Source organism: Coregonus lavaretus, assembly GCF_964263955.1.
Source record: "Coregonus lavaretus genome assembly, chromosome: 10".
NCBI classification, from domain to species: domain Eukaryota; kingdom Metazoa; phylum Chordata; class Actinopteri; order Salmoniformes; family Salmonidae; genus Coregonus; species Coregonus lavaretus.
This window is the reverse complement of record NC_139997.1, coordinates 14,548,640-14,574,423: the sequence shown is the minus strand read 5'-3', so window position 1 is coordinate 14,574,423 and position 25,784 is coordinate 14,548,640. Positions and strand designations below refer to the sequence as shown.

At 41.6% G+C, this 25,784-nt stretch overlaps 1 protein-coding gene across 1 annotated transcript in view; it reads left to right on the top strand.

Annotated features, from left to right (window-relative positions):
* Positions 1 to 6,890: 6,890 nt before the first annotated feature.
* The window catches only part of LOC311135723 (fibroblast growth factor 10-like), a gene marked incomplete at both ends in the record, with an annotated part of 30,549 nt that continues 11,655 nt past the window's right edge, over positions 6,891 to 25,784 (top strand). Inside the window, one exon of the mRNA XM_084169749.1 lies at positions 6,891 to 7,215. Within this exon, the coding sequence (XP_084025875.1) occupies positions 6,891 to 7,215 (325 nt within the window). The remainder of the gene's footprint in view (positions 7,216 to 25,784) is intronic.

Below are 25,784 nucleotides of genomic sequence, written 5' to 3'. Positions count from 1 at the left end.
AGACTTGGCATTCCGGTACCGCTTGCCGTGCGGTAGCAGAGAGAACAGTCTATGACTAGGGTGGCTGGAGTCTTTGACAATTTTGAGGGCCTTCCTCTGACACCGCCTGGTATACAGCACCTTGTTGAAATAAAGTGTTTTGGGGACAAAATCTATTTTGATAGTTGGTCTCCCCTGGTTCTGTTTGTTCCTCCCTGCATCATCCCAGGTTTACAGGAAGCAGTGTATTGAACAGAGGAAGTAAATGATAAGATTAGGCTGTTTGTACGACACCAGATTAATTGCTGAGCTAACATATTGGAAGCTGGAAGGCATGGCCAGAAGGGATCAGACAGCAGACTACCAGAGAGGTAGTTGAAACATTGACAGCCAGGGGCAAAGGAAGGGGAGGGGCATCTTATTTAGTGATGTGACAATCGGATTGTACAAACAACCATGTAAGAAATGGGATTCAGAGGAATTTTTTGGTTATGACTTATGTCCTGTTTTGCTAGTTTTTAACCCTGTCGTTAGGATTTATCTAGAGGGACAATAGAGTTTTGTGTTATTTTTTATCACTCTAGCTCACTTTCTTTTTTACTGTGATGGATAATCCTGCTAGCCATGTTACTCACAACATCTGAGTGGTTCTGGAGACACAGCCATAAACTACGATCAGAACTGACCATACAGTTCTATCTTGGTATTCATGTATTTATAGCTAACTCAATGACTTCCAGAACCTATTCATGTATGTATTCCTAGATGTGTTACTTCTATTCCAAACAATTGTGTAAATGTGCTTGTGAAAGCGATGTACTGCCATGTGTTGTCATTCTACACCAATGAATTCAGCACAGTGTGGTACAGAACAGATGTCCTCTCTCTTTCTGGTATCCCCCCTCTCCTGCCCCTTGCTCCACCCCCCCTCCCCCAGAGTGCCTGCAATGTATCCCATGGTTTGTTTGGCCTCTCTCTCACTGCCTCGTAAGAGTGGTAGGGATTCCAGCCGTCTCTGGGAAGTTAGCGACACTCTGACGTGTATGTAATGCAGGTATAGAAGTTACGCAAGATTTGAGCCGGATTCCCTGTGGATGAATAAGGTCAAAAGGCTGAAGTCCAAAAACACCACAACATAAATCAGCAGTGTTGATTAAATAAAGTGTCAAATTTATTGAAAACAAAAGTTGGACTCTTACGTTAGAGCTCCATCCTTAAAGTAAAGGCTCCACTCCTCACTGAACAGTGTCAGGGTCTTGAGAGACATGCATGACATTTCTTTGGCAGTAGTGGAAATGGCTTTAGCATGACCACCAAAACACAAGCTGTTTGATAGGTAGGTAAAGAGGAGGGAAAGGACCGGAGATAAGTATTTTGTCTGGCAATGTGAAAAGGAAATTAAACAACAAACAAACCAGACATGAGACCTAGATTCTTTGAAGGGTGAAATTGACTGACACACGGAAGGTCTACTTTGGGTTTAAAAGCGTAGTAATTCACTTGTGTTATAAAGTAATGTATAGTGGAGTGTCTGTCTGTCTACATCTTTGTTGCTGAGTATCTCAACTCCGTCCATATATACATCTCTACTGAGTTGAGTTGCGATGAGTGTAGGCGGAGTGTACCACCGACTACATCGAGTACCTATGAGTCGATACTTGTAAAAATGTCCATTATTTAATGCCTACCTTGTACCTATGTTTGTCCTGTGTATCCATAGTTTTTTAAAAATAAAAAACTATGGATTCACTCTATAATAACTAGGACAAGCACAGGTACACAGTAAGCATTAAATAATGGATATGTATAAAACAGTAGCAGTCGGTGACATTTAAGATCAGGGAGGAAGATACATTTTTTTATGAGCATGGCCTTATTTCTATCACAGCATATTGGATGACTGTCATTCATATTCCATTCACCCAGCTCAATGCAACATCGATAGGTTTAGGCTACTACATGATACTCACATTTTCCCTATACACATCATGCTACAACCTAGCCTATGAATTAAAGTTTACAATGTAGGTGCACAGGTCGATAGAACATTTTTAGTAATCAAGGTGACAGACAGTGACCATTCAATACCGCCTTGCACAGTCTTGCCTGCATCCAGCTGATCTAGGGTGTGATCATTAGTCCAACAGTTACAAAATAACGTTTCTATTGGACAAACCTTCATATCATAACCGCTAACCGCTACACACAGCCTACATCGTTGTCACCATATTAGCTAAGGTCATAGTCAACATAGCTACTAGAAATAATGCATTAGTAAACCCGCTACAATCATGCAGTACAGTATGCAGTCAGCAAGCAGTTTAGCAGTTAAACCGGTGGGCCCCAGTGGCAAGAAATTAATAAAACCAAAAGCTTACCTTAACTTGGAAGAGTTCCAGTGTTGGATAGCAATAGCCGGCTAGCTAACATAGCATCCCTCTCTGTTTGAGCCGGGTGTTTGAGTAGGCTAAACTAGCTAGCTGCATTCGCTAGCTAAGTGAAAGTGAAAAAAATACAACCAAATATAGCTAGCTCGCTCTCTCTCTTTCTCTCTCTCTTGCTTCTCCTTCATTTTTTAAGAAATGAATTTGTTAAAAACTGTTCAACTATTGTCTTTCTCTCTCTTTGAGTCATCTACTCACCACATGTCATGCACTGCAGTGCTAGCTAGCTGTAGCTTATGCTTTCAGTACTAGATTCATTCTCTGATCGTTTGATTGGGTGGACAACGTCTCAGTTCATGCTGCAAGTGCTCTGATAGGTTGGAGGACGTTCTCCGGAAGTTGTCAGAATTACTCTGTACGTTTATGGAAGGGGGTGAGAACCATGAGCCTCCTAGGTTTTGTATTGAAGTCAATGTTCTCAGAGGAGGACAGAAACTAGCTGTCCTCCGGCTACACCATGGTGCTACCCTACATAGTGCTGTTGAGGCTACTGTAGAACTTCATTGAAAAACAATGTGTTTTAATCAATTATTTGGTGAAGTGAATATATTTAGTATAGTTTTATCTAAAAAGGATAACTTTTTTAAATGTTTCACTATTTTTATTTGTATGAAATTTGCTGAGGAAGATACAAGTATTGAGTGGTAGAGCACGTTTGAAGTTGTAACATTCTACTCCATTGGAAAACAATCGATTATGGGGCGCAATTTGACAGACGTCATATAAAATACATTTTTAATAACAAAGTAAGGATTACAGCACCGAAAGAAAAGTCTGCAGTTACACAGGACAAACATAGGTACAAGGTAGGCATTAAATAATGGACATTTTACAAGTATCGACTGATAGCGACTCGATGTAGTCGGTGGTACACTCCGCCGACACTTATAGCAACTCAACTCAGTAGAGATTTATAAATGGATGGAGTTGAGATACTCAGCAACATCTTTGCCTGACTTGGTTAGACTGGGTTTTGTTGTAATTCGTCAGGAGATTCCATTCATTCTAGCCATGGTAAAGTTCTAGATACTATAGCACTACAGTATTAATAATGGATATTGTTGACAGTGTTTTTTCTTTGATCTACAGTGGGGAGAACAAGTATTTGATACACTGCCAATTTTGCAGGTCTTCCTACTTACAAAGCATGTAGAGGTCTGTAATTTTTATCATAGGTACACTTCAACTGTGAGAGACGGAATCTAAAACAAAAATCCAGAAAATCACATTGTATGATTTTTAAGTAGTGAATTTGCATGTTATTGCATGACATAAGTATTTGATACATCAGAAAAGCAGAACTTAATATTTGGTAGAGAAACCTTTGTTTGCAATTACAGAGATCATACGTTTCCTGTAGGTCTTGACCAGGTTTGCACACACTGCAGCAGGGATTTTGGCCCACTCCTCCATACAGACCTTCTCCAGATCCTTCAGGTTTCGGGGCTGTCGCTGGGCATAATGGACGTTCAGCTCCCTCCAAATATTTTCTATTGGGTTCAGGTCTGGAGACTGGCTAGGCCACTCCAGGACCTTGAGATGCTTCTTACAGAGCCACTCCTTAGTTGCCCTGGCTGTGTGTTTCGGGTCGTTGTCATGCTGGAAGACCCAGCCACGACCCATCTTCAATGCTCTTACTGAGGGAAGGAGGTTGTTGGCCAAGATCTCGCGATACATGGCCCCATCCATCCTCCCCTCAATACGGTGCAGTCGTCCTGTCCCCTTTGCAGAAAAGCGTCCCCAAAGAATGATGTTTCTACCTCCATGCTTCACGGTTGGGATGGTGTTCTTGGGGTTGTACTCATCCTTCTTCGTCCTCCAAACACGGCGAGTGGAGTTTAGACCAAAAAGCTCAATTTTTGTCTCATCAGACCACATGACCTTCTCCCATTCCTCCTCTGGATCATCCAGATGGTCATTGGCAAACTTCAGACGGGCCTAGACATGCGCTGGCTTGAGCAGGGGGACCTTGCGTGCGCTGCAGGATTTTAATCCATGACGGCGTAGTGTGTTACTAATGGTTTTCTTTGAGACTGTGGTCCCAGCTCTCTTCAGGTCATTGACCAGGTCCTGCCTTGTAGTTCTGGCCTGATCCCTCACCTTCCTCATGATCATTGATGCCCCACAAGGTGAGATCTTGCATGGAGCCCCAGACCGAGGGTGATTGACCGTCATCTTGAACTTCTTCCATTTTCTAATAATTGCGCCAACAGTTGTTGCCTTCTCACCAAGCTGCTTGCCTATTGTCCTGTAGCCCATCCCAGCCTTGTGCAGGTCTACAATTATATCCCTGATGTCCTTACACAGCTCTCTGGTCTTGGCCATTGTGGAGAGGTTGGAGTCTGTTTGATTGAGTGTGTGGACAGGTGTCTTTTATACAGGTAACGAGTTCAAACAGGTGCAGTTAATACAGGTAATGAGTGGAGAACAGGAGGGCTTCTTAAAGAAAAACTAACAAGTCTGTGAGAGCCGGAATTCTTACTGGTTGGTAGGTGATCAAATACTTATGTCATGCAAATTAATTACTTAAAAATCATACAATGTGATTTTCTGGATTTTTGTTTTAGATTCCGTCTCTCACAGTTGAAGTGTACCTAGGATAAAAATTACAGACCTCTACATGCTTTGTAAGTAGGAAAACCTGCAAAATCGGCAGTGTATCAAATACTTGTTCTCCCCACTGTATATTAATATATGTATTTATTTTATAGGTTTTTCTCTTTCCTGTTGTTAGTCACTCATGATGAAAGGATAAAGAGCAAACTCCTCAGCAAATATCTATTTCTTAAAAGGAGACATGAAGACAATTCTCCTAGCCTCACCCTTTATGGAAAATACCAGCAACGGTCAGAAGCGGCAAGGTGGCATTGATAAGACTGAAGGCGAGAGAGACCTAACCTGTCTGGCAACACTTCGACCACTGAAAAAGGAAGACAGCGAAAGACAGGAAAGTAGATAAATATAAAAGAGGAAAGACGATATATGCACAAGATAGAGCAGTAGAGAGGGTGTTAAGGGAATAGGAAGAGAGAGGAGAGAAGTTGAGGAGAGAGAGTTTCCACAATTCACTCCTAACCTTTTCTGAGCAACTGGTAGGGCTTGGAAGGGGAGGGAACAGGGTGAGAGGGAGGGGGTAGAAGAGAGAGAAAGAGAGCGAGAGAGAGAGAGAGGTGGGGATAAGAGGGGAGAAAAAACGGCCTCTCTCACCTACTCTATCTGACACACACATACACACACACATAACACACACACACACACACACACACACACACACTCACACTCACACTCACACTCACATTCACACTCACACACACACACATACACACACACCCTCACACACACACATGCACATACACACACATATATACACACACACACACGCACCCTCACACACACACACACACACACACACACACACACATACACACACACACATATACACACACACACACACATACACACACACACACACCCTCACACACACACACACACACACACACACACACACACACACACACACACACACACGCACCCTAACACACACACACACACACACACACATACACAAATACTGACACACACAAGCAACTAAGCAACAGTGAAAAAAAAACTCACACACATAGATCTTCAAAGCCACCAGTTTCATAGACTGACAATTATCCTAAGAGATTACATCTGGGGGATTGCGTCAGATAAATAAGGTGAGAAGAGGGACAAGACTCAGTCACCTCAGCGCAGCAAGACAGACAGACAGACAGACAGGGATAGGAGCTCAGAGAAGAGAAAAGAAGCAAAACTCCACCACTCCACTCAAAGGGACTCGGCTCAGAGAGACGGAGAGAAGAGAAGGAGAGCTCCAGCTCACACTCTGCTCTACTCTAACTCAGAGGGACCAGGACACAGAGAGTCAGCGCTCCTGCTCTCACTCCCTCACATAGAGGAGCACAGCACAGCGGAGAGAGAGAGATACACTCCAGCTAAGAGGCTCCATTACACAGACAAGTGACATCAGAGAAAAAGCCAAAGAGAACAGAAGAAAACCAAGGATTACATGGGTCCCTTTTTCTCCCCTCGTTGGATTCTTCATTTTGATGTGAAACAGCTTTAGTTTTTCTGTATAGATTTATTTTATTTTATTCATTTTCTGAACATTTTTGGCGTCTCCCCATCCCCTCTTCTAACCCTCCCCTTATCTCATCCTCTCCAGAGGTGGTAGAGGTAGTTTCTCATTTGTATTGAATGAGGAGAGTGAGCGGCGGAGGGCGAGAGGTGCTTGTTCCCCAGCAGAGGTGTTTTGAGTTATGGACATTGACACATTCCTTTGGAACACGAGAGGAATAAGCAGCAGCAGTGTTGTCGTCGTCAGCCGCCGGGGGTTCCATCTCCCGCTCTCAGCCCCTCTCCCTCTCCCCTCTCCAGCATGGTCCTTTCTGTGAGCCTCTCTCCAGTCCTCCCAGCTCCAGTACAATGTCCAGATGGACAGTGACTAAGGGTGCTGCCGCCTGGTCCTGCATTCGTCTGTCCCTCATCTCCACAATGCTCGTCCTCCTGCTCTATCCATTGCCCTCCACGTGTCATCACAATGCACCTGGGGTCGCCACTCACTCCGTGCTGCGCTTGCCCAGGTCGGCCAACGCCTCTTCAGCCACTGTTGTGGGGCGACATGTGCGCAGCTATAACCATCTCCAAGGAGACGTGCGCAAGAGGAAACTCTACTCCTATCAGAAGTTCTTTCTCAGGATTGATAAAAATGGCAAAGTCAATGGCACCAAAAACAAAGACGATCTCTACAGTAAGTAACCCCCAGAAAATATGCTCTCCCTCAGCTTATGTTTTGTGAGTTTTTCTTCTTTTCTCATCCCTGTCACATGTGGGTCCTATAGAGTTTGTGGGCGGTGGTTTTCCCCCATTATTATGGCATTGCTCTCTGATTTTTCTCCACTGCACATCCACACATAATAGGAACCTTACCTGGTATAATGGTGGGCAGCAGTAGTGGGCAGCATAGATCATGTGTAGCCTGTGTTTCGTGTTTCTCGCTCTGCCTGGGCAGCAGAAGGTTCTGGAAGCAGCATGTTTGTTGCTTCAGTTACTCAGTCCTTTAGAGCACGTCTACTGGAACCAATTAGAAATAGCCTGAAGAACCCTTTTGTCTCTGAGGAAATATCTCAAACATCAACATCATCCCTGTGGCTCAGGGATCACATCCCTGTATTTTTTCTTTTGTGACTTATTATATCACTTTATTATAGGTCATAATACTAGTGATACTAGTGGCATATATAATGTTATTATCGTTTGTGGTTTTCATCAACCTCATCACTTTCCAGTTGCCGTAGCCGTGTCCTTTACCCTTTATGGGCACGGCTGACATGATTCTCTCTATCTAAGTGCTTGTATCCATTCACACACCCCTGCTGAGAATGACACCTCAGCTACTTGTCATGCTGCTCAAATCGCTACAATTGCCTGCCTGGGTGCCGTAAAGTTTACTATGCAGTGAGCGATACTCCAGACACCCTGGACAACACTCTCAGCACCTGGCCGCCACAGTCTCTCTGTCCAAACTGCCCGTGCACTTTTCTGTCAGTGCTCTGTGAACACACTGTGGTCCTAATAAAAGAAGGCTTTGCCATATGGAGCCCATGTGGTGCGAGGCTTCTCCTCACTGACAGGCCCACTCAGACGCTGAGGCTGTGCAAGACATGGCTGAAGGAATTTCAATTAGCAGAGCTTCCTCTCGCCTTCAGCACTCTCACAGTTCAACCATTAGAAGCAGACGTGTCAAAAAAAAAAAAAAGCTCAAGCTTTGAGATCAGGTCAAAAAAATGTAAAAAAAAAGGTCACGACATTAACACCTAGGCGTTGAATACTTAGATCGTTTGAAAGCCACTTTACATTATTTTGTAGGGGCACCTTTCTTGTTTATGGAAAGATAGCAGTTAAATAAATGAGAGAGAAAAAAACGAAAGAGAATAGTGTAGTGTTTTGAGGTGAGTGTCCAATGCATGCTGCATGTGAGTGGTTCCCGCCAATAGCCCACCACATGTGAATATAATAGGGTTGTCATTAGCTCCCACAATGACCTTTGGCACAAGTCTGGCTGGTAATAATGCTGAAACCAGATGCACAGAGTACTTATTGGGGAATTCACATCCCATGCTGCCCTAATACTGTTCCATCTGAAGTGTGGGGGGGGGGGGGGGGGGGGAGGAGTTACTCGCCACTTTTTTAGCCTCCTTACACACAACAAAAAATTATATGAATCTAAAAGTAAAATGCCCACCAGGTTGCAGTAATGTTCTGTGTCTCGCTGACTTGAAACCCATCAGCTTGTGGTGAAAAGTCAAAGATGTGGCACAAGACGTGGTGATAAGCACCTTTTGGTTTATTCATTCAGAAACTGTAGAAACTACAGTTAAAAAAACAGGTATCCTGGTTTGGTCCTAGAAAGGGGGACTTGTTGACTAGTTGAAATGTCTCAGAGGAACAAGAAGATAGAGAGCTGCAGGGTAATATTGCTATCTGTTGGTGGTGAAGGTGGAGATGCTGGGGGAGATTGTTTTCTCCTTGCTAAGCAGTTTGTCCAATCATAAACCCTGACAGCGGGACAGCTAAAAAAGGATCCTATGTCTTTATTGAGCAGTGGAAGTGAGATGATGCTGAGTACATGTTCATCTAGCCTGTCACCTCCTCTGGAAGTAGCCTGCAGCATCATGGAATTCGTTTTTTTATTAACCAAATATCAGAAGACTTTCCTCATCAGGACAGTATGTGGGAATGCTTTCACTTTATTAGCTTCAGTTCTGTGCTGTTCTGTGCTGAAATAGGTTCACTTGGAGTGTCTCCAGAAAAATGTGTGAAAACATGCCATACTTTGTGAGGCAAGGCAGACATTGAGAATGTGTAAACTTAGATGTCATGGTAGACTGATGAGTGGCAGAATATGGTGAAATTGGCTCTAATTACATAGTGTAGTACCAGTAGGCATTGCCTGGCCAGGCCTCCACTGCCCACAGAATTGTAGCCTGTTAGGTTCTTTATCCTCTGCAGCTTTGATGTGCCCATGTACGGAGGCTAGATGTTTACGTACGGTAGAATCAAAAGGCAAATGAATGAAAGATCTTCTAATTAAATTAAATTAAAAGTCTGATAACATATCTTTCTGGAGAATTATATGATAATCAGTGCATGCTTTTGTTTATTATGTATAACCATAGGTCAGTTTAAACCAGACTTTTCAAGAATCATGGCACATTTCTATAGGTCCAGGGTGAGAGTTGGTACATAGTTAAATGTTCTTGGTACAAATACCTAGGTAGGACACACTGCTTGGGCACAAACCTGGTTTCTTAGAGCCTCTTTGTGTGCTGTGTTGGTCAGGTCTGTGCTGCAGCCTGGCCAGTGTTACCCAGCCCCTTTCTCTCTCTCTCAGCCGGGCCCTCCACAAAAGACCCATCTATGTGCTGTTTGAAACCCAATCCGGCCCATATTGTGTGATTCCCTTTCAGAATCCATCTGCTCAGTATCACTTTGTCACACTGTTTTAGTAGACATTACTCTCCAGTATTAGAATAGTATAGCACTACATGTGTGAACCAAACAAAAAAACAGGTTTTTTTCATACTGAATTATCCAATATGTCCAATCTTTTTTTGTGTTTTCAAATGTCACCAAGCAATAAGAAACTGTTTATAACAGATGGGAGGTTTTTTCCTTTCATTCTATCAGATTTGACATCTGGACCCCACACCCCTTTCCTCTCCTCTCCCTCGCTTATCAACGACAGAAACTGGAATTGAATAAAACACTCTCTAATATACTTAATTCACCCACAGTGGACTGTGGTCTGAAGTTATATACAGGGGGATGCTGGGGAGGAAGGGGGCCTGCTAATGAGCATCATTAGACCCTGACAGTTTTGATTGAGGGGACTTAGCAGTTTAGGGTTCAACTGCAGGTTGTATTGTGAGCTCCCCAGTCAGTCTCTTTCCAATCATGTTGTCAACTTTGTGGGCTGTACATCACAGAGGGGACAGGCCAGTAGCTATCCATCCCCCTCTCACCCCATTCATCCCTCGCTCTAATCTGATGCTGCTTAATTAGTATTACAGACGATCCCTGCCAAAACGGGCTGTTCCAAAGCCAAACTCATTTGTTCTTGTCAAGTTCTAGGGCATTAAGAGAACATTGATGTGTTGAGCCCTGGATGAGATGCTGGTATACAGCAAACACAGTGTATTAGTAGTAGCAGCACTTCATCTGTCGTGTCATGGTCCACTCCTTTCTTTAGATAAGGACCCTGGACATGATGCTTTTTCATTTTATATTGCAACATTTGATACAGATACTTCTAGATCCTATATTCAAATTGCACTATGGACTTTTAACTGATGCCTTAAAATATATATATATATATATATACAGTGGGGAGAACAAGTATTTGACACTGCCGATTTTGCAGGTTTTCCTACTTACAAAGCATGTAGAGGTCTGTAATTTTTATCATAGGTACACTTCAACTGTGAGAGACGGAATCTAAAATAATCTAGAAAATCACATTGTATGATTTTTAAGTAATTAATTTGCATTTTATTGCATGACATAAGTATTTGATACATCAGAAAAGCAGAACTTAATATTTGGTACAGAAACCTTTATTTGCAATTACAGAGATCATACGTTTCCTGTAGGTCTTGACCAGGTTTGCACACACTGCATCATGGATTTTGGCCCACTCCTCCATGCAGACCTACTCCAGATCCTTCAGGTTTCGGGGCTGTCGCTGGGCAATATGGACTTTCAGCTCCCTCCAAAGATGTTATATTGGGTTCAGGTCTGGAGACTGGCTAGGCCACTCCAGGACCTTGAGATGCTTCTTACGGAGCCACTCCTTAGTTGCCCTGGCTGTGTGTTTCGGGTCGTTGTCATGCTGGAAGACCCAGCCACAACCCATCTTCAATGCTCTTACTGAGGGAAGGAGGTTGTTGGCCAAGATCTCGCGATACATGGCCCCATCCATCCTCCCCTCAATACGGTGCAGTCGTCCTGTCCCCTTTGCAGAAAAGCATACCCAAAGAATGATGTTTCCACCTCCATGCTTCATGGTTGGGATGGTGTTCTTGGGGTTGTACTCATCCTTCTTCTTCCTCCAAACACGGCGAGTGGAGTTTAGACAAAAAAGCTATATTTTTGTCTCATCAGACCACATGACCTTCTCCCATTCCTCCTCTGGATCATCCAGATGGTCATTGGCAAACTTCAGACGGGCCTGGACATGCGCTGGCTTGAGCAGGGGGACCTTGCGTGCGCTGCAGGATTTTAATCCATGATGGCGTAGTGTGTTACTAATGGTTTTCTTTGAGACTGTGGTCCCAGCTCTCTTCAGGTCATTGACCAGGTCCTGCCGTGTAGATCTGGGCTGATCCCTCACCTTCCTCATGATCATTGATGCCCCACGAGGTGAGATCTTGCATGGAGCCCCAGACCGAGGGTGATTGACCGTCATCTTGAACTTCTTCCATTTTCTAATAATTGCACCAACAGTTGTTGCCTTCTCACCAAGCTGCTTGCCTATTGTCCTGTAGCCCATCCCAGCCTTGTGCAGGTCTACAATTTTATCCCTGATGTCCTTACACAGCTCTCTGGTCTTGGCCATTGTGGAGAGGTTAGAGTCTGTTTGATTGAGTGTGTGGACAGGTGTCTTTTATACAGGTAACGAGTTCAAACAGGTGCAGTTAGTACAGGTAATGAGTGGAGAACAGGAGGGCTTCTTAAAGAAAAACAAACAGGTCTGTGAGAGCCGGAATTCTTACTGGTTGGTAGGTGATCAAATACTTATGTCATGCAATAAAATGCAAATTAATTACTTAAAAATCATACAATGTGATTTTCTGGATTTTTGTTTTACAGTGAGGGAAAAAAGTATTTGATCCCCTGCTGATTTTGTACGTTTGCCCACTGGCAAGAGAGACAGACTAACAACAACAAAATCAAGAAAAACGCATGTCAAAAATGTTATAAATTGATTAGCATTTTAATGAGGGAAATAAGTATTTGACCCCTCTGCAAAACATGACTTAGTACTTGGTGGCAAAACCCTTGTTGGCAATCACAGAGGTCAGATCTTTCTTGTAGTTGGCCACCAGGTTTGCACACATCTCAGGAGGGATTTTGTCCCACTCCTCTTTGCAGATCTTCTCCAAGTCATTAAGGTTTCGAGCCTGACGTTTGGCAACTCGAACCTTCAGCTCCCTCCACAGATTTTCTATGGGATTAAGGTCTGGAGACTGGCTAGGCCACTCCAGGACCTTAATGTGCTTCTTCTTGAGCCACTCCTTTGTTGCCTTGGCCATGTGTTTTGGGTCATTGTCATGCTGGAATACCCATCCACGACCCATTTTCAATGCCCTGGCTGAGGGAAGGAGGTTCTCACCCAAGATTTGACGGTACATGGCGCCGTCCATCGTCCCTTTGATACGGTGAAGTTGTCCTGTCCCCTTAGCAGAAAAACACCCCCAAAGCATAATGTTTCCACCTCCATGTTTGACGGTGGGAATGGTGTTCTTGGGGTCATAGGCAGCATTCCTCCTCCTCCAAACACGGCGAGTTGAGTTAATGCTAAAGAGCTCGATTTTGGTCTCATCTGACCACAACACTTTCACCCAGTTCTCCTCTGAATCATTCAGATGTTAATTGTCAAACTTCAGACGGGCCTGTATATGTGCTTTCTTGAGCAGGGGGACCTTGCAGGCACTGCAGGATTTCAGTCCTTCACGGCGTAGTGTGTTACCAATTGTTTTCTTGGCGACTATGGTCCCAGCTGCGTTGAGATCATTGACAAGATCCTCCCGTGTAGTTCTGGGCTGATTCCTCACCGTTCTCATGATCATTGCAACTCCACGAGGTGAGATCTTGCATGGAGCCCCAGGCCGAGGGAGATTGACAGTTATTTTGTGTTTCTTCCATTTGCGAATAATCACACCAACTGTTGTAACCTTCTCACCAAGCTGCTTGGCGATGGTCTTGTAGCCCATTCCAGCCTTGTGTAGGTCTACAATCTTGTCCCTGACATCCTTGGAGAGCTCTTTGGTCTTGGCCATGGTGGAGAGTTTGGAATCTGATTGATTGATTACTTCTGTGGACAGGTGTATTTTATACAGGTAACAAACTGAGATTAGGAGCACTCCCTTTAAGAGTGTGCTCCTAATCTCAGCTCGTTACCTGTATAAAAGACACCTGGGAGCCAGAAATCTTTCTGATTGAGAGGGGGTCAAATACTTATTTCCCTCATTAAAATGCAAATCAATTTATAACATTTTTGACATGCGTTTTTCTGGATTATTTTGTTGTTATTCTGTCTCTCACTGTTCAAATAAACCTACCATTAAAATTATAGACTGATAATTTCTTTGTCAAAGGGCAAATGTACAAAATCAGCACGGGATCAAATACTTTTTTCCCTCACTGTAGATTCCGTCTCTCACAGTTGAAGTGTACCTATGATAAAAATTACAGACCTCTACATGCTTTGTAAGTAGGAAAACCTGCAAAATCGGCAATGTATAAAATACTTGTTCTCCCCACTGTATATATATATATATATATATATATATATATATATATATATATATATATATATATTGTAATTATTATTATTTTTATACTGTCTGTGTGTGTTTGTCCTGTCTGAAGCACCCTGACAGCCCTGAAAGAATTGCCCCTCTGGCAATAATAAAGTTGTACTGTATTGTACTGTATAGCCAAGGAAGTGAGACTTGGCTGAATCTAAAGCTCCTCTGACTGACCCAAAGTGACCCTATTACTATCCAACCTTTAATAGTGTGTGTTATCCTCTGCTGGCCAGGCTGGATGGATCTATCGCAGGATGCATCTCTTTCTGAGAAGATTTGTGAAAGGAAATGGTTCTGACAAGAGGTATCCTCTTGCTGCAAATGAGGTCTTAATACTGTAGAGCCCTCAAATTAAACTCTGGACCTCAAAGCCTTCAGACCTTCATTGTTCCCCTCTAATCAGATTCAGATTCAGATTGTTTATTAGTCACATGTACAGGGTTGCAGGTGTGATTGCAGGGTACAGTGAAAATCTTAGGCTTCGAACTCCAACATCAGAGACTGACTGAGACCTGGGACACCAGGTGGGTGCAATTCATTACCAGGTAGAACAGCAGGCTCCGGACCTCGAAGGGTCAGAGTTGAATACCTCTGGCATAGAGGATGGGGGGACTAGGTAAATCTATAACTTTTATGGTTCCACCAGACCCTGGATGACGGAGGACGGGGGCTCTGGTGTTCCATGGCTCAGCATTAGAACCATGTCTTAGCAAAAGAGCAAAGGAATAGGCTATAGACTAGTGGTACCTTTGGCAATGGACTAATATGATTGGTTGGTGATTATCAATCAAAAGGGGCAAGTGAAGTTGTAGAAATATTACTACTCCTAATAGTTATGTGTTTATGTTCCCTTTTTCTCAACCCATAATTATAGTTATTGGCTCTTACATGCTTCTTCATGAGCCTCGTGGTGGTGTTGAAACACAAGGCTGTGTGTTCCCTCACTGGTTTGTGTTCTCTTAGCAAGTGGAAGTGTGGTTGTGTGTCTCTTTATAATGTGTTTATGTGAGGATAGAAAGACACCATGATGTGAAATGTGTAAGTAAATGTAAATGTAGCACCCGTCTGCACCACACAGATGGCACTCTCTCTTGAGTGTTCTCCTTCACTCTGTGGTTATAGTGCACATTTATGGTTCTCCTGGGAAATCTTAACCACACAGGCAATAAAAGTGAGTTATGAGGAGTGTGTGGATGTACAAAAGGTTAGTGCCAGTGTTTATTTTTATTCTATTTGACCTTCATAGACTTTCTCTTTTCTGATCCTTTAGTAATGACCAACTGTTTGGCCAGGGGTTTGGAGAATGTGCGTTCTAGGAGTTCTGAATGATGTGTCTAATTTACTGTTACGGTCCTTTTATACTTAGAATTAGAAGCAACATGTTTAGGGATTATTTTATTCTAGACCAGGGGTGTCAAACATACGGCCCGCGGGAAACAAACTCAATATACTTTAAAATGATTAAAACCAAATCGAAACTGTGTAGAATGATAATGGACCTACATTCATGCAGTTTCTTGACTGTGTCCAGCTCGCTAATAATCACCAAAATGAAAGCTAGACAGTCAGGGAGCATCGAACATTCAAATAAAAATAGATAGAGCACAATTATTTTTTTTATTTTTTTGCTGGCGAGGAAATAATAGCAAATTTTTAGTGAGGCCCTCTGGACCTCGTTGAAGACCGAATGCCGCCCCCAGGGCAAAATGAGTTTGACACCCCTGTTCAGGATTCAGGATAAATTATTACACAGAAGTTTTTTTTTGCATTGCTTCTTTTTTTGCATTGCTTATGAAAACTCTTGTACAAACATTATACTGAGTGTACAAAATATTAAGAACTCCTTCCTAATATTGAGTTGCACCCACCTCCTTTTGCCCTCAGAACAGCGTCAATTCGTCAGGGCATGGACTTTATAAGGTGTCGAATGCATTCCACAGGGATGCTGGCCCATGTTGACTCCAATGCTTCCCACAGTTGTGTCAAGTTGGCTGGATGTCCTGGGTGGTGGACCATTCTTGATACACACGGGAAACTGTTGAGCATGAAAAACCCAGCAGCGTTACAGTTCTTGACACAAACCGGTGTACCTGGAACCTACTACAACACCCCGTTCAAAGCAACTTAAATATATGAATGGCAGTAGCGGTGCGTGGGTAAAATCATGGGGAAGCCAAGCCAACTCAATAAAATAACAATAATGAGGCTACAGTTGAAGTCGGAAGTTTACATACACCTTAGCCAAATACATTTAAACTCAGTTTTTCACAATTCCTGACATTTCAGCCTAGTAAAAATTCCCTGTCTTAGGTCAGTTAGGATCACCACTTTATTTTAAGAATGTGAAATGTCAGAATAATAGTAGAGAGAATGATTTATTTCAGCTTTTCTTTCTTTCATCATATTCCCAGTGGGTCAGAAGTTTACATACACTCAATTAGTATTTGGTAGCATTGCCTTTAAATTGTTTAACTTGGGTCAAATGTTTCGGGTGGCCTTCCACAAGCTTCCCACAATAAGTTGGGTGAATTTTGGCCCATTCCTCCTGACAGAGCTGGTGTAACTGAGTCAGGTCTGTAGGCCTCCTTGCTCGCACATGCTTTTTCAGTTCTGCCCACAAATTTTCTATAGGATTGAGGTCAGGGCTTTGTGAACGCCACTCCAATACCTTGACTTTGTTGTCCTTAAGCCATTTTGCCACAACTTTGGGAGTATGCTTGGGGTCATTGTCCATTTGGAAGACCCATTTGCGACCAAGCTTTAACTTCCTGACTGATGTCTTGAGATGTTGCTTCAATATATCCATATACTTTTCCTTCCTCATGATGCCATCTATTTTGTGAAGTGCACCAGTCTCTCCTGCAGCAAAGCACCCCCACAGCATGATGCTGCCACCCCCGTGCTTCATGGTTGGGATGGTGTTCTTCGGCTTGCAAGGCACCCCCTTTTTCCTCCAAACATAACGATGGTCATTATGGCCAAACAGTTCTATTTTTGTTTCATCAGACCAGAGGACAATTCTCCAAAAAGAATGATCCTTGTCCCCATGTGCAGTTGCAAACTGTAGTCAGGCTTTTTTATGGCTGTTTTGGAGCAGGGGCTTCTTCCTTGCTGAGCGGTCTTTCAGGTTATGTCGATATAGGACTCATTGTACTGTGGATATAGATACTTTTGTACCTGTTTCCTCCAGCATCTTCACAAGGTCCTTTTCTGTTGTTCTGGGATTGATTTGCACTTTTCGCACCAAAGTATGTTAATCTCTAGGAGACAGAACGCGTCTCCTTCCTGAGCGGTATGACGGCTGCGTGGTCCCATGGTGTTTATACTTGCATACTATTGTTTGTACAGATGAATGTGGTACCTTCAGGCGTTTGGAAATTGTTCCCAAGGATGAACCAGACTTGTGGAGGTCTACAATTTTTTTTTCTGAGGTCTTGGCTGATTTCTTTTGGTTTTCCCATGATGTCAAGCAAAGAGGCACTGAGTTTGAAGGTAGGCCTTGAAATACATCCACAGGTACACCTCCAATTGACTCAAATCATGTCAATTAGCCTATTAGAAGCTTCTAAAGCCATTACATCATTTTCTGGAATTGTCCAAGCTGTTTAAAGGCACAGTCAACTTAATGTATGTAAACTTCTGACCCACTGGAATTGTGATACAGTGAATTATAAGTGAAATAATCTGTCTGTAAACAATTGTTGGAAAAATGACTTGTGTCATGCACAAAGTAGATGCCAAAACTATAGTTTGTTAACAAGACATTTATGGAGTGGTTGAACATTTGTGGAATAGTCAATGAAAATAGTCCAGGTGGCCATTTGATTAATTGTTCAGCATTCTTATGGCTTGGGGGTAGAAGCTGTTAAGGAGCCTTTTGGACCTAGACTTGGAGCTCCGGTACCGCTTGCCGTGCGGTAGCAGAGAGAACAGTCTATGACTTAGGTAACTGGAATCTTTTTGTCTTATTTCTTGTTTGTTTCACAATAAAAAATATTTTGCGTCTTCAAAGTGGTAGGCATGTTGTGTAAATCAAATTATACACACCCCCCAAAAATCAATTTTAATTCCAGGTTGTAAGGCAACAAAATAGGAATAATGCCAAGGGGGGTGAATACTTTCGCAAGCCACTGTAGGTCCTGGATGGCAGGAAGCTTGGCCCCTCTGCAGCTCCTTAAGGGCAGATGCCGAGCAGTTGCCATACCAGGCAGTGATGCAACTGGTCAGGATGCTCTCGATGGTGCAGCTATAGAACTTTTTGAGGATCTGGGGACCCATGCCAAATCTTTTCAGTCTCCTGAGGGAAATAAAAGGAATTGTCGTGCCCTCTTCACGACTTTCTTTGTGTGTTTGGACCATGATAGTTTGTTGGTTATGTGGACTTCAAGGAACTTGAAACTCTCGACCCGCTCCACTACAGCCCCGTCGATGTGAATGGGGGCGTGTTCGGCCCTCCTTTTCCTGTAGTCCACAATCATCTCCTTTGTCTTGATCATGTTGAGGGAGAGGTTGTTGTTCTGGCACCACACTGCCAGGTCTCTGACCTCCTCCCTATAGGCTGTCTCATCGTTGTCGGTGATCAGGCCTACCACCGTTGTGTCGTAAGCAAACAACTATATTTTGTGATAATTGCGTTGTTTGCTCTATAACCTATTAGTTAATATGCCTTTTCACCGTGATATATAGGCCTAAGGCTGAGACAATAAGAAGACTCAGTGGCAGAATAAATTCAACCACACCTTTGTTTCATCACAAAACCGGAGAGCAACATCTGTCAGGTGGAATCCATAAAGCATATTGCATGTAACAAACAGCATGGTCAATCAAGTTAATGTTTCTGACATTTTAGGACTACTAAACAACTATTGATTTAGAACACCGGAGAGTTACCTTAAGTCGCAAAGAAAACAGGAGCTGCCTCCACTATTCCAGCACCATTTCAACTTCAACATTTCAACATCATCAAATCACCTATGATTAGTCTAATACAGTGACTAAAAACCAAAAATGATTTAGTCCAATCAACATAAGCTAAATATCAAGTGGCTGTCCATGGTACTGATTTGTGTGTGTGCGCGTAAGTTACTGGTGGAAAAAGTACCCAATTGTCATACTTGAGAAAAAGTAAAGATACCTTAATAGAAAATGACTCAAGGAAAAGTGAAAGTCACCCAGTAAAATACTACTTGAGTAAAAGTCTAAAAGTATTTGGTTTTAAATATACTTAAGTATCAAATGTAAATGTAATTGCTAAAATATACTGTACTTAAGTATCAAAAGTAAAAGTATAAATCGTTTCAAATTCCTTATATTATGCAAACCAGACGGCACCATTTATTTATTTATGGAAAGCCAGGGGCACACTAAAACACTCAGACATCATTTACAAATTAAGCATGTGTGTTTAGTCCGCCAGATCAGAGGGATGTAGTGCGTGAATTTGACAATTTTTCTGTCCTGCTAAGCATTCAAAATGTAACGAGTACTTTTGGGTGTCAGGGAAAATGTATGGAGTAAAAAGTACATTATTGTCTTTAGGAATGTAGAAAGTAAAAGTAAAAGTTGTCAAAAATATAAATAGTAAAGTACAGATACCACTGCGTAAGTAGAAAAAACATGTTGACCCACTCTACTTGTAGAGAAATGCCAATGCCATCCTCTTCTCTTTCATGTTGCCGAAATGGTCTATGACTCTGTCATACATCACACGCTTTTAGGTTTTGTTGTCCTAAGCTAGCTGGCTAAAATGCTGGCTCGCTAGACTAACTTCCTATCATGGGCAAAGATTAGCCAGCTAGTTAACATTAGCCTACTACATCTAGCTATATATTGAACTTCCATCCTCTCAGGCCAGAGGCACAATGTATGAATTTATGGTTGGATCAGAATCGCTGTTATAATCATTGACCAGTACTTAGAATTAAGTAAAACCACAAGTCTAAATCCCTATCTCTGTCCATGGCTAATTTAGGAAAGGGACCATTTTAGCTAGCTAGCTAGCCACTGGAGAACATCAACACAACGAGGTGCAACAATTCAAGTTATTTTTTTCTGTCAATGACGTTTGGCTTGATGTGAGGTGATTGGTGTGAAGCCAAATCCAAACTGGCTTCCCTTGACAGTTTCTTTTTTGGTGCACAAGGACAATTCACAGTTGAGCTCGCTCATTTTAGCTCAACGCTGATTGGCTATTATTGTATCTTTTTTTTATTAAGGGAGGCCAAATGCTCGCTGGATTCCCTTGAATTCAATGCCATGGGTGTAAACAATATCATACTCTTTTTGACCAGACAGCATCAGATAAATGGGCTATACATACAGAGACAGAGGGGCGCTGTTTCGCTCGCTCGAAGGCTTTCTCTGGTGAGATACATTCAGCTTCTTGCGAATTGAAGGAAAACTATGAAACACAAAGAGACAAAAGATAAACTATTTTGTATTTATTTATTTTTTATTGGTGAATTTCTGGGGGAAGCGATACAGCCATGAATATGTGCCACTGCTGAATGACACACATACACAATCCATGTCTCAATTGTCTCAAGGCTTAAAAATCCTTCATTAAACTGTTTCCTCCCCTTTATCTACACTGATTGAAGTGGATTTAACAAGTGACATCAATAAGAGATCATAGCTTTCACCTGGATTCACCTGGTCAGTCTATGTCATGGAAAGAGCAGGTGTTCATAATGTTTTTGTACACTCAGTGTATACGTTACATTGTATAACAGTGTATGCACACTTTATTCATGGTAGTGTTGGTCATCAAGCTGAATTGCTATAATGATGTCCATGTGGTCTTAAGAAATTTGCTCCCTAAGAATGCAGACAACAAATCAAAACAAACGAGAGAACAAATCAATAGTTAACAGACACATTTCTGTTCTTTTACATAATCACTCTCTATTCCTCAATGATAAGAGAGCAGCGTTAATTTTGGCAGCTATTTTAGATTATTATTATTTTGTTAATGATTTTGTAAAAAAAATTGTAACTTCCTACTTCTTCTTTTTTGTTATTATCAGTCGACAGAAATTCTGGACAATTTTTGTCTAGTTTTAGACACAGTCATTTTAGTCACATATTAGTCAATGCATTTTCTCATTAAATAATTAATATTTACCTTTAACTTCCATCATGTGCACATTGAGATAGTCTTGTCCAACTAGGCCTACTGTCCCCTCATATAGCTGACACATTGCTATTGTGGCAGATTGTAACCAATGCCAGCCATGATTTACCATATACAGTGCCTTCTGAAAGTATTCACAACCCTTGACTTTTTCCACATTTTATATATATATATTTGCAAAAAAAAACATATAGGGAATTGGAAGTGATGCAGACAATTACATTGATGGAAGTTACTATCTATCTGCAATATTAAAGCTGATACACAAAGATACAGGTGTCCTTCCTAACTCAGTTGCTGGAGAGGAAGGAACCGCTCAGCGATTTCACCATCAGGCCAATTACAGAGTTTAATGGCTGTGATAAGAGAAAACTGAGGATGGATCAGCAACATTGTAGTTACTCCACAATACTAACCTAAATGACAGAATTAAAAGAAGGAAGCCTGTACACAATACAAATATTCCAAATCATGCATCCTGTTTGTAATAAGGCACTAAAGTAAAACTGCAAAAAATTTGGCAAAGAAATTAACTTTATGCCCTGAATACAAAGCATTATGTTTGGGGAAAATCCAACACAATACACCACTGAGTACCACTACATTCATATTTTCAAGTATGGTGGTGGCTGCATCATGTTATGGGTATGCTTGTTATAGGCAAGGACTAGGGAATAGAGCAAAGCACAGACAAAATCCTAGAGGAAAACCTGGTTCAGTCTGCTTTCCAACAGACGCTGGGAGACAAATTCACCTTTAAGCAGGACAATAACCTAAAACACAAGGCCAAATATACACTGGAGTTGCTTACCAAGACGACATTGAATGTCCTAATGGCCTAATTACAGTTTTGACTTAAATTGGCTTGAAAATCTATGGCAAGACTTGAAAATGGCTGTCTATCAATGATCAACAACCAAATAGAATAATTTAAAAAATAATAATGTTCAAATATTGTACAATCCAGGTGTGCAAAGCTCTTAGAGAATTACCCAGAATGACTCCCAGCTGTAATCGCTGCCAAAGGTGATTCTAACATTAATTGCCTCAGGCGTGTGAATACTTATGTAAATGAGATATTTCTGAATGAAATTTTCAATAAATGTACAAACATTTCTGAAAACCTTTTCATTGGGTGAGAAAAAAATGTATTTAAGCAATTTTGAATTTAGGCTGTAACACTTCAAAATGTGGAATAAGTCAAGGGGTATCAATAATTTCTGAAGGCACTGTAGACTACAAAGCCTTGGTTACAGGTTAAACAATTTAGTTCATACAGCTCTTTTATCCCCATCATAAGCTTGGGATTCCCTTAAAAAGGGAAGAATCTGAGCATTCCAACGATGCTTGAAATATTACTATACTCCTAAATTAAAAAAACAACTGCACCAAAAATAGCCTATGAGTTTAGGTTAGTTACAATTGAAGTGTCCTGGCTACGCATCAGTTTAAAAGATTGACTAGTGACTCAAGTGCTCTGCCCAGGAGCTGTGTTGGAGAGCCGGGCAGATCAATCAGACCATGCAACTGAAAGAAGTTAATTCTGCCAATGAGAGGAGAAATATTCAGCAAAGGCATGCATGCTTATGATTGGACAAAACAGATGAAAAGGAGCTTCATGTCCAATTGAATTTCCATTAGTCTCACATGGAATTCACATCACGTCAAGTCAACCTGGTCTTCGTATTATTCTGAACGTAAATCTGAGACACTCCATTTAGTATGATATGTTATGTTTTGTATGGTTACATAAGACAGATGGTTACTTAAGGCAAAATCGAAAGTAGGGTGGGTGGGTGTATAACTCGAACGTCTAGCAACCCAAAGGTTATGAGTTTGAATCTCATCACGCACAACGTTTGCATTTTTGCTAATTAGCAACTTTTCAACTACAGTACTTACTACTTTTTAGCTACTTTGCAACTACTTATCATGTTAGCTAACCCTAACCCTAACCTTAACCCTTTTAGCTAACCCTTCACCTAACCCTAACCTTAAACCTTTTAGCTAACCCTTCCCCTATCCCTAACCTTAACCGTTTAACCTAACTCCTAAACTTAACCCTAACCTTTACCCTAACCACTAACCCCTGGCTTAGCTAACGTTAGCAAGGTCGCTAACATTAGCCACCTAGCTAGAATTCGTAACATACCATATGTTTTGCAAATTCGTAACATATTGTACGTTTAGGAAAATTCGTAACATTTTGTACGATTGACAAATTCGTAACATATTGTACATTTCACAAATTCGTAACATATAATACGAATTGTAATTCGTAACATATCATACGAAATGGGTGCTGGACATCCACAAATTAATACATACCATATGAAACGTAACATATCATACTAAAAGGGGTATCTCGGATTTACTTACAGAATAATACAAATACTTAGTTGCAACTAATGAAAACTCATTTGTTACAGTTATCATTTTTTTCATGGCATCCTGTCGCATTATCGTCATAGTTTTAGTCAGGAAAAATAGGGTGTAGACAAATATTTTCCGTCATAGTTATTGTTGACGAAATTAACACTGCAAGAGAGTTCAACCTTTCCTTTCCTTTTGAACACACAACACTACATTTGACAATGGAGTTAGCACCATCACCAAACCCTCCCCACTTGGAAGAGCACGGTGCTTGCAACCCCAGGATTTCTTTTATACGGAAATGTGTCCATGCATGACCGTAAGTCGCTTTGGATAAAAGTGTTAAATGGCATATATTATTATCATTATTGTTATTATAATTCTTATTACTGTTATTATATGTATTATTATTGTTATTATTATCCCCAAAATACCCCCATCAGTAGAGGAAGCTGCAGCCTCATCCAACAGGCAGTAATATAAAGCAAACACCACTGGCACAGGACACCCACCCCTACACCCCCTACACACCCAGGTCAACAGACTTGTGTTGACATTTTCTGACTTTAGCCCTTTCAGGCAGTATCTCCCTTATCACAGGGGAAGTTGGAGCTGTTTAAAGAGGTTGTGCATTCACATAGATTTGTGAAGGCCTACTATAGAAATCTGATTTGTTTATAGTAGAAAAGTTATGATTCATAGCGAAATTGAACATATAATTTTGCTAATCTTCAACTAACCCCTCTTGAACCCCTCTCAGAACAAAAAGGTTGACCAGGGTAGCTTAGCTTTGTCTTCCAAACATCTTCTTCTAGTTTCTGCCCCCTCTTTTGCCCTATTTAGAGTTCAACATGGAGGTATGGAGGTCCAGATGTATGCCTAACCTTTGACCCCATTACTTAAAGAGAGGGTAATTTGTGCCAGGGGAACACAACTGTCTCCTCACTATCATTGTGTCCTGTCTGTCTCTAACAAGCTGCAGTCAGAGAAAAACACAGAGAAGAGAGAGCAAGAGCAAGAGCAAGAGCAAGAGCAAGAGCAAGAGCAAGAGCAAGAGCAAGAGCAAGAGCAAGAGCAAGAGCAAGAGCAAGAGCAAGAGCAAGAGCAAGAGCGAGAGCGAGAGCGAGAGAGAGAGAGAGAGAGAGAGAGAGAGAGAGAGAGAGAGAGAGAGAGAGAGAGAGAGAGAGAGAGAGAGAGAGAGAGAGAGAGAAAGAAATAAAGAAAGAGAGAGAGATTGTAAGTGTGGGAGTTTATACTTGTGTTTGCATTGTGTGGATAAACGTTAGTTCACACAGGGGCCTTGACAACTTGTGACAGCTAAACTCAGCTGAACCTCTTATTTAAATCGCCACACCCGAACCCCAATAAATGGTTTGACTTCATGCAAGGCTGTTTAAAGGCCCAGTGCAGTCAAAATTCAGTTTTCCCTGTGTTTATATCATATTGTATAACTGCTGATGAAACTAATACTGTAAAAGTGTGAAAAAAATGGATCAGTGTTATTTCCTGATAGTTGCTGGTTGAAAATACAATCTACACAGAACCTTCCGTGCGGTAAATTGGTTAATACACCAACAACAAATAGAGTTCGAAACCTCTCTGCCAATAATAGCTAGTTTTCAGTTTTCCCCTCGCCACTCAGACCACTCTCAGACAGTCCTAGCTAATTTCTTGCTTGAGAAATATGTTTTTGCTAAAAAGCTATTTTTGCCCATTTGAATGGGAATCTATTACGGTAAGGTACTTACTTATTACCCACAAAATGATTTGATATTGATGTAAAAACGGCTGCATTGGGCCTTTAAGTACTGTTTCTATTCAAAATTCAAATAAGGAAAGCTAGCAGTCTATGCGGTGACTGACCAAAGTCGCTGGGGACAAGGGGAAACTGAGGCATCGCTCTTTGGGTTACAGTTTTCCCCTATTCTTAAAAAAATCATTATTTACCTATATTCTTTCAGCACTTTCCTGATATTCACCCAACAATTTACTCTCGTGTCAATCATTGACTCATCTGAAGATGTTTGAAATAAGACACAGATTTCGTGAACCGCATAGTCCTGCCACTAAACTATCCAGCCACCTCTTTATTCTGTGTCTTCCTGCAACCTCTCAGTCCTGTGTAAACTCCAGTTTTCTTCTCTGAAGAATGGATTATTTACCATGGAATTTTAAGTTGGCAATCTTTATTTTGATGAACTGGTTTTGAGTTTTCAATGTCTA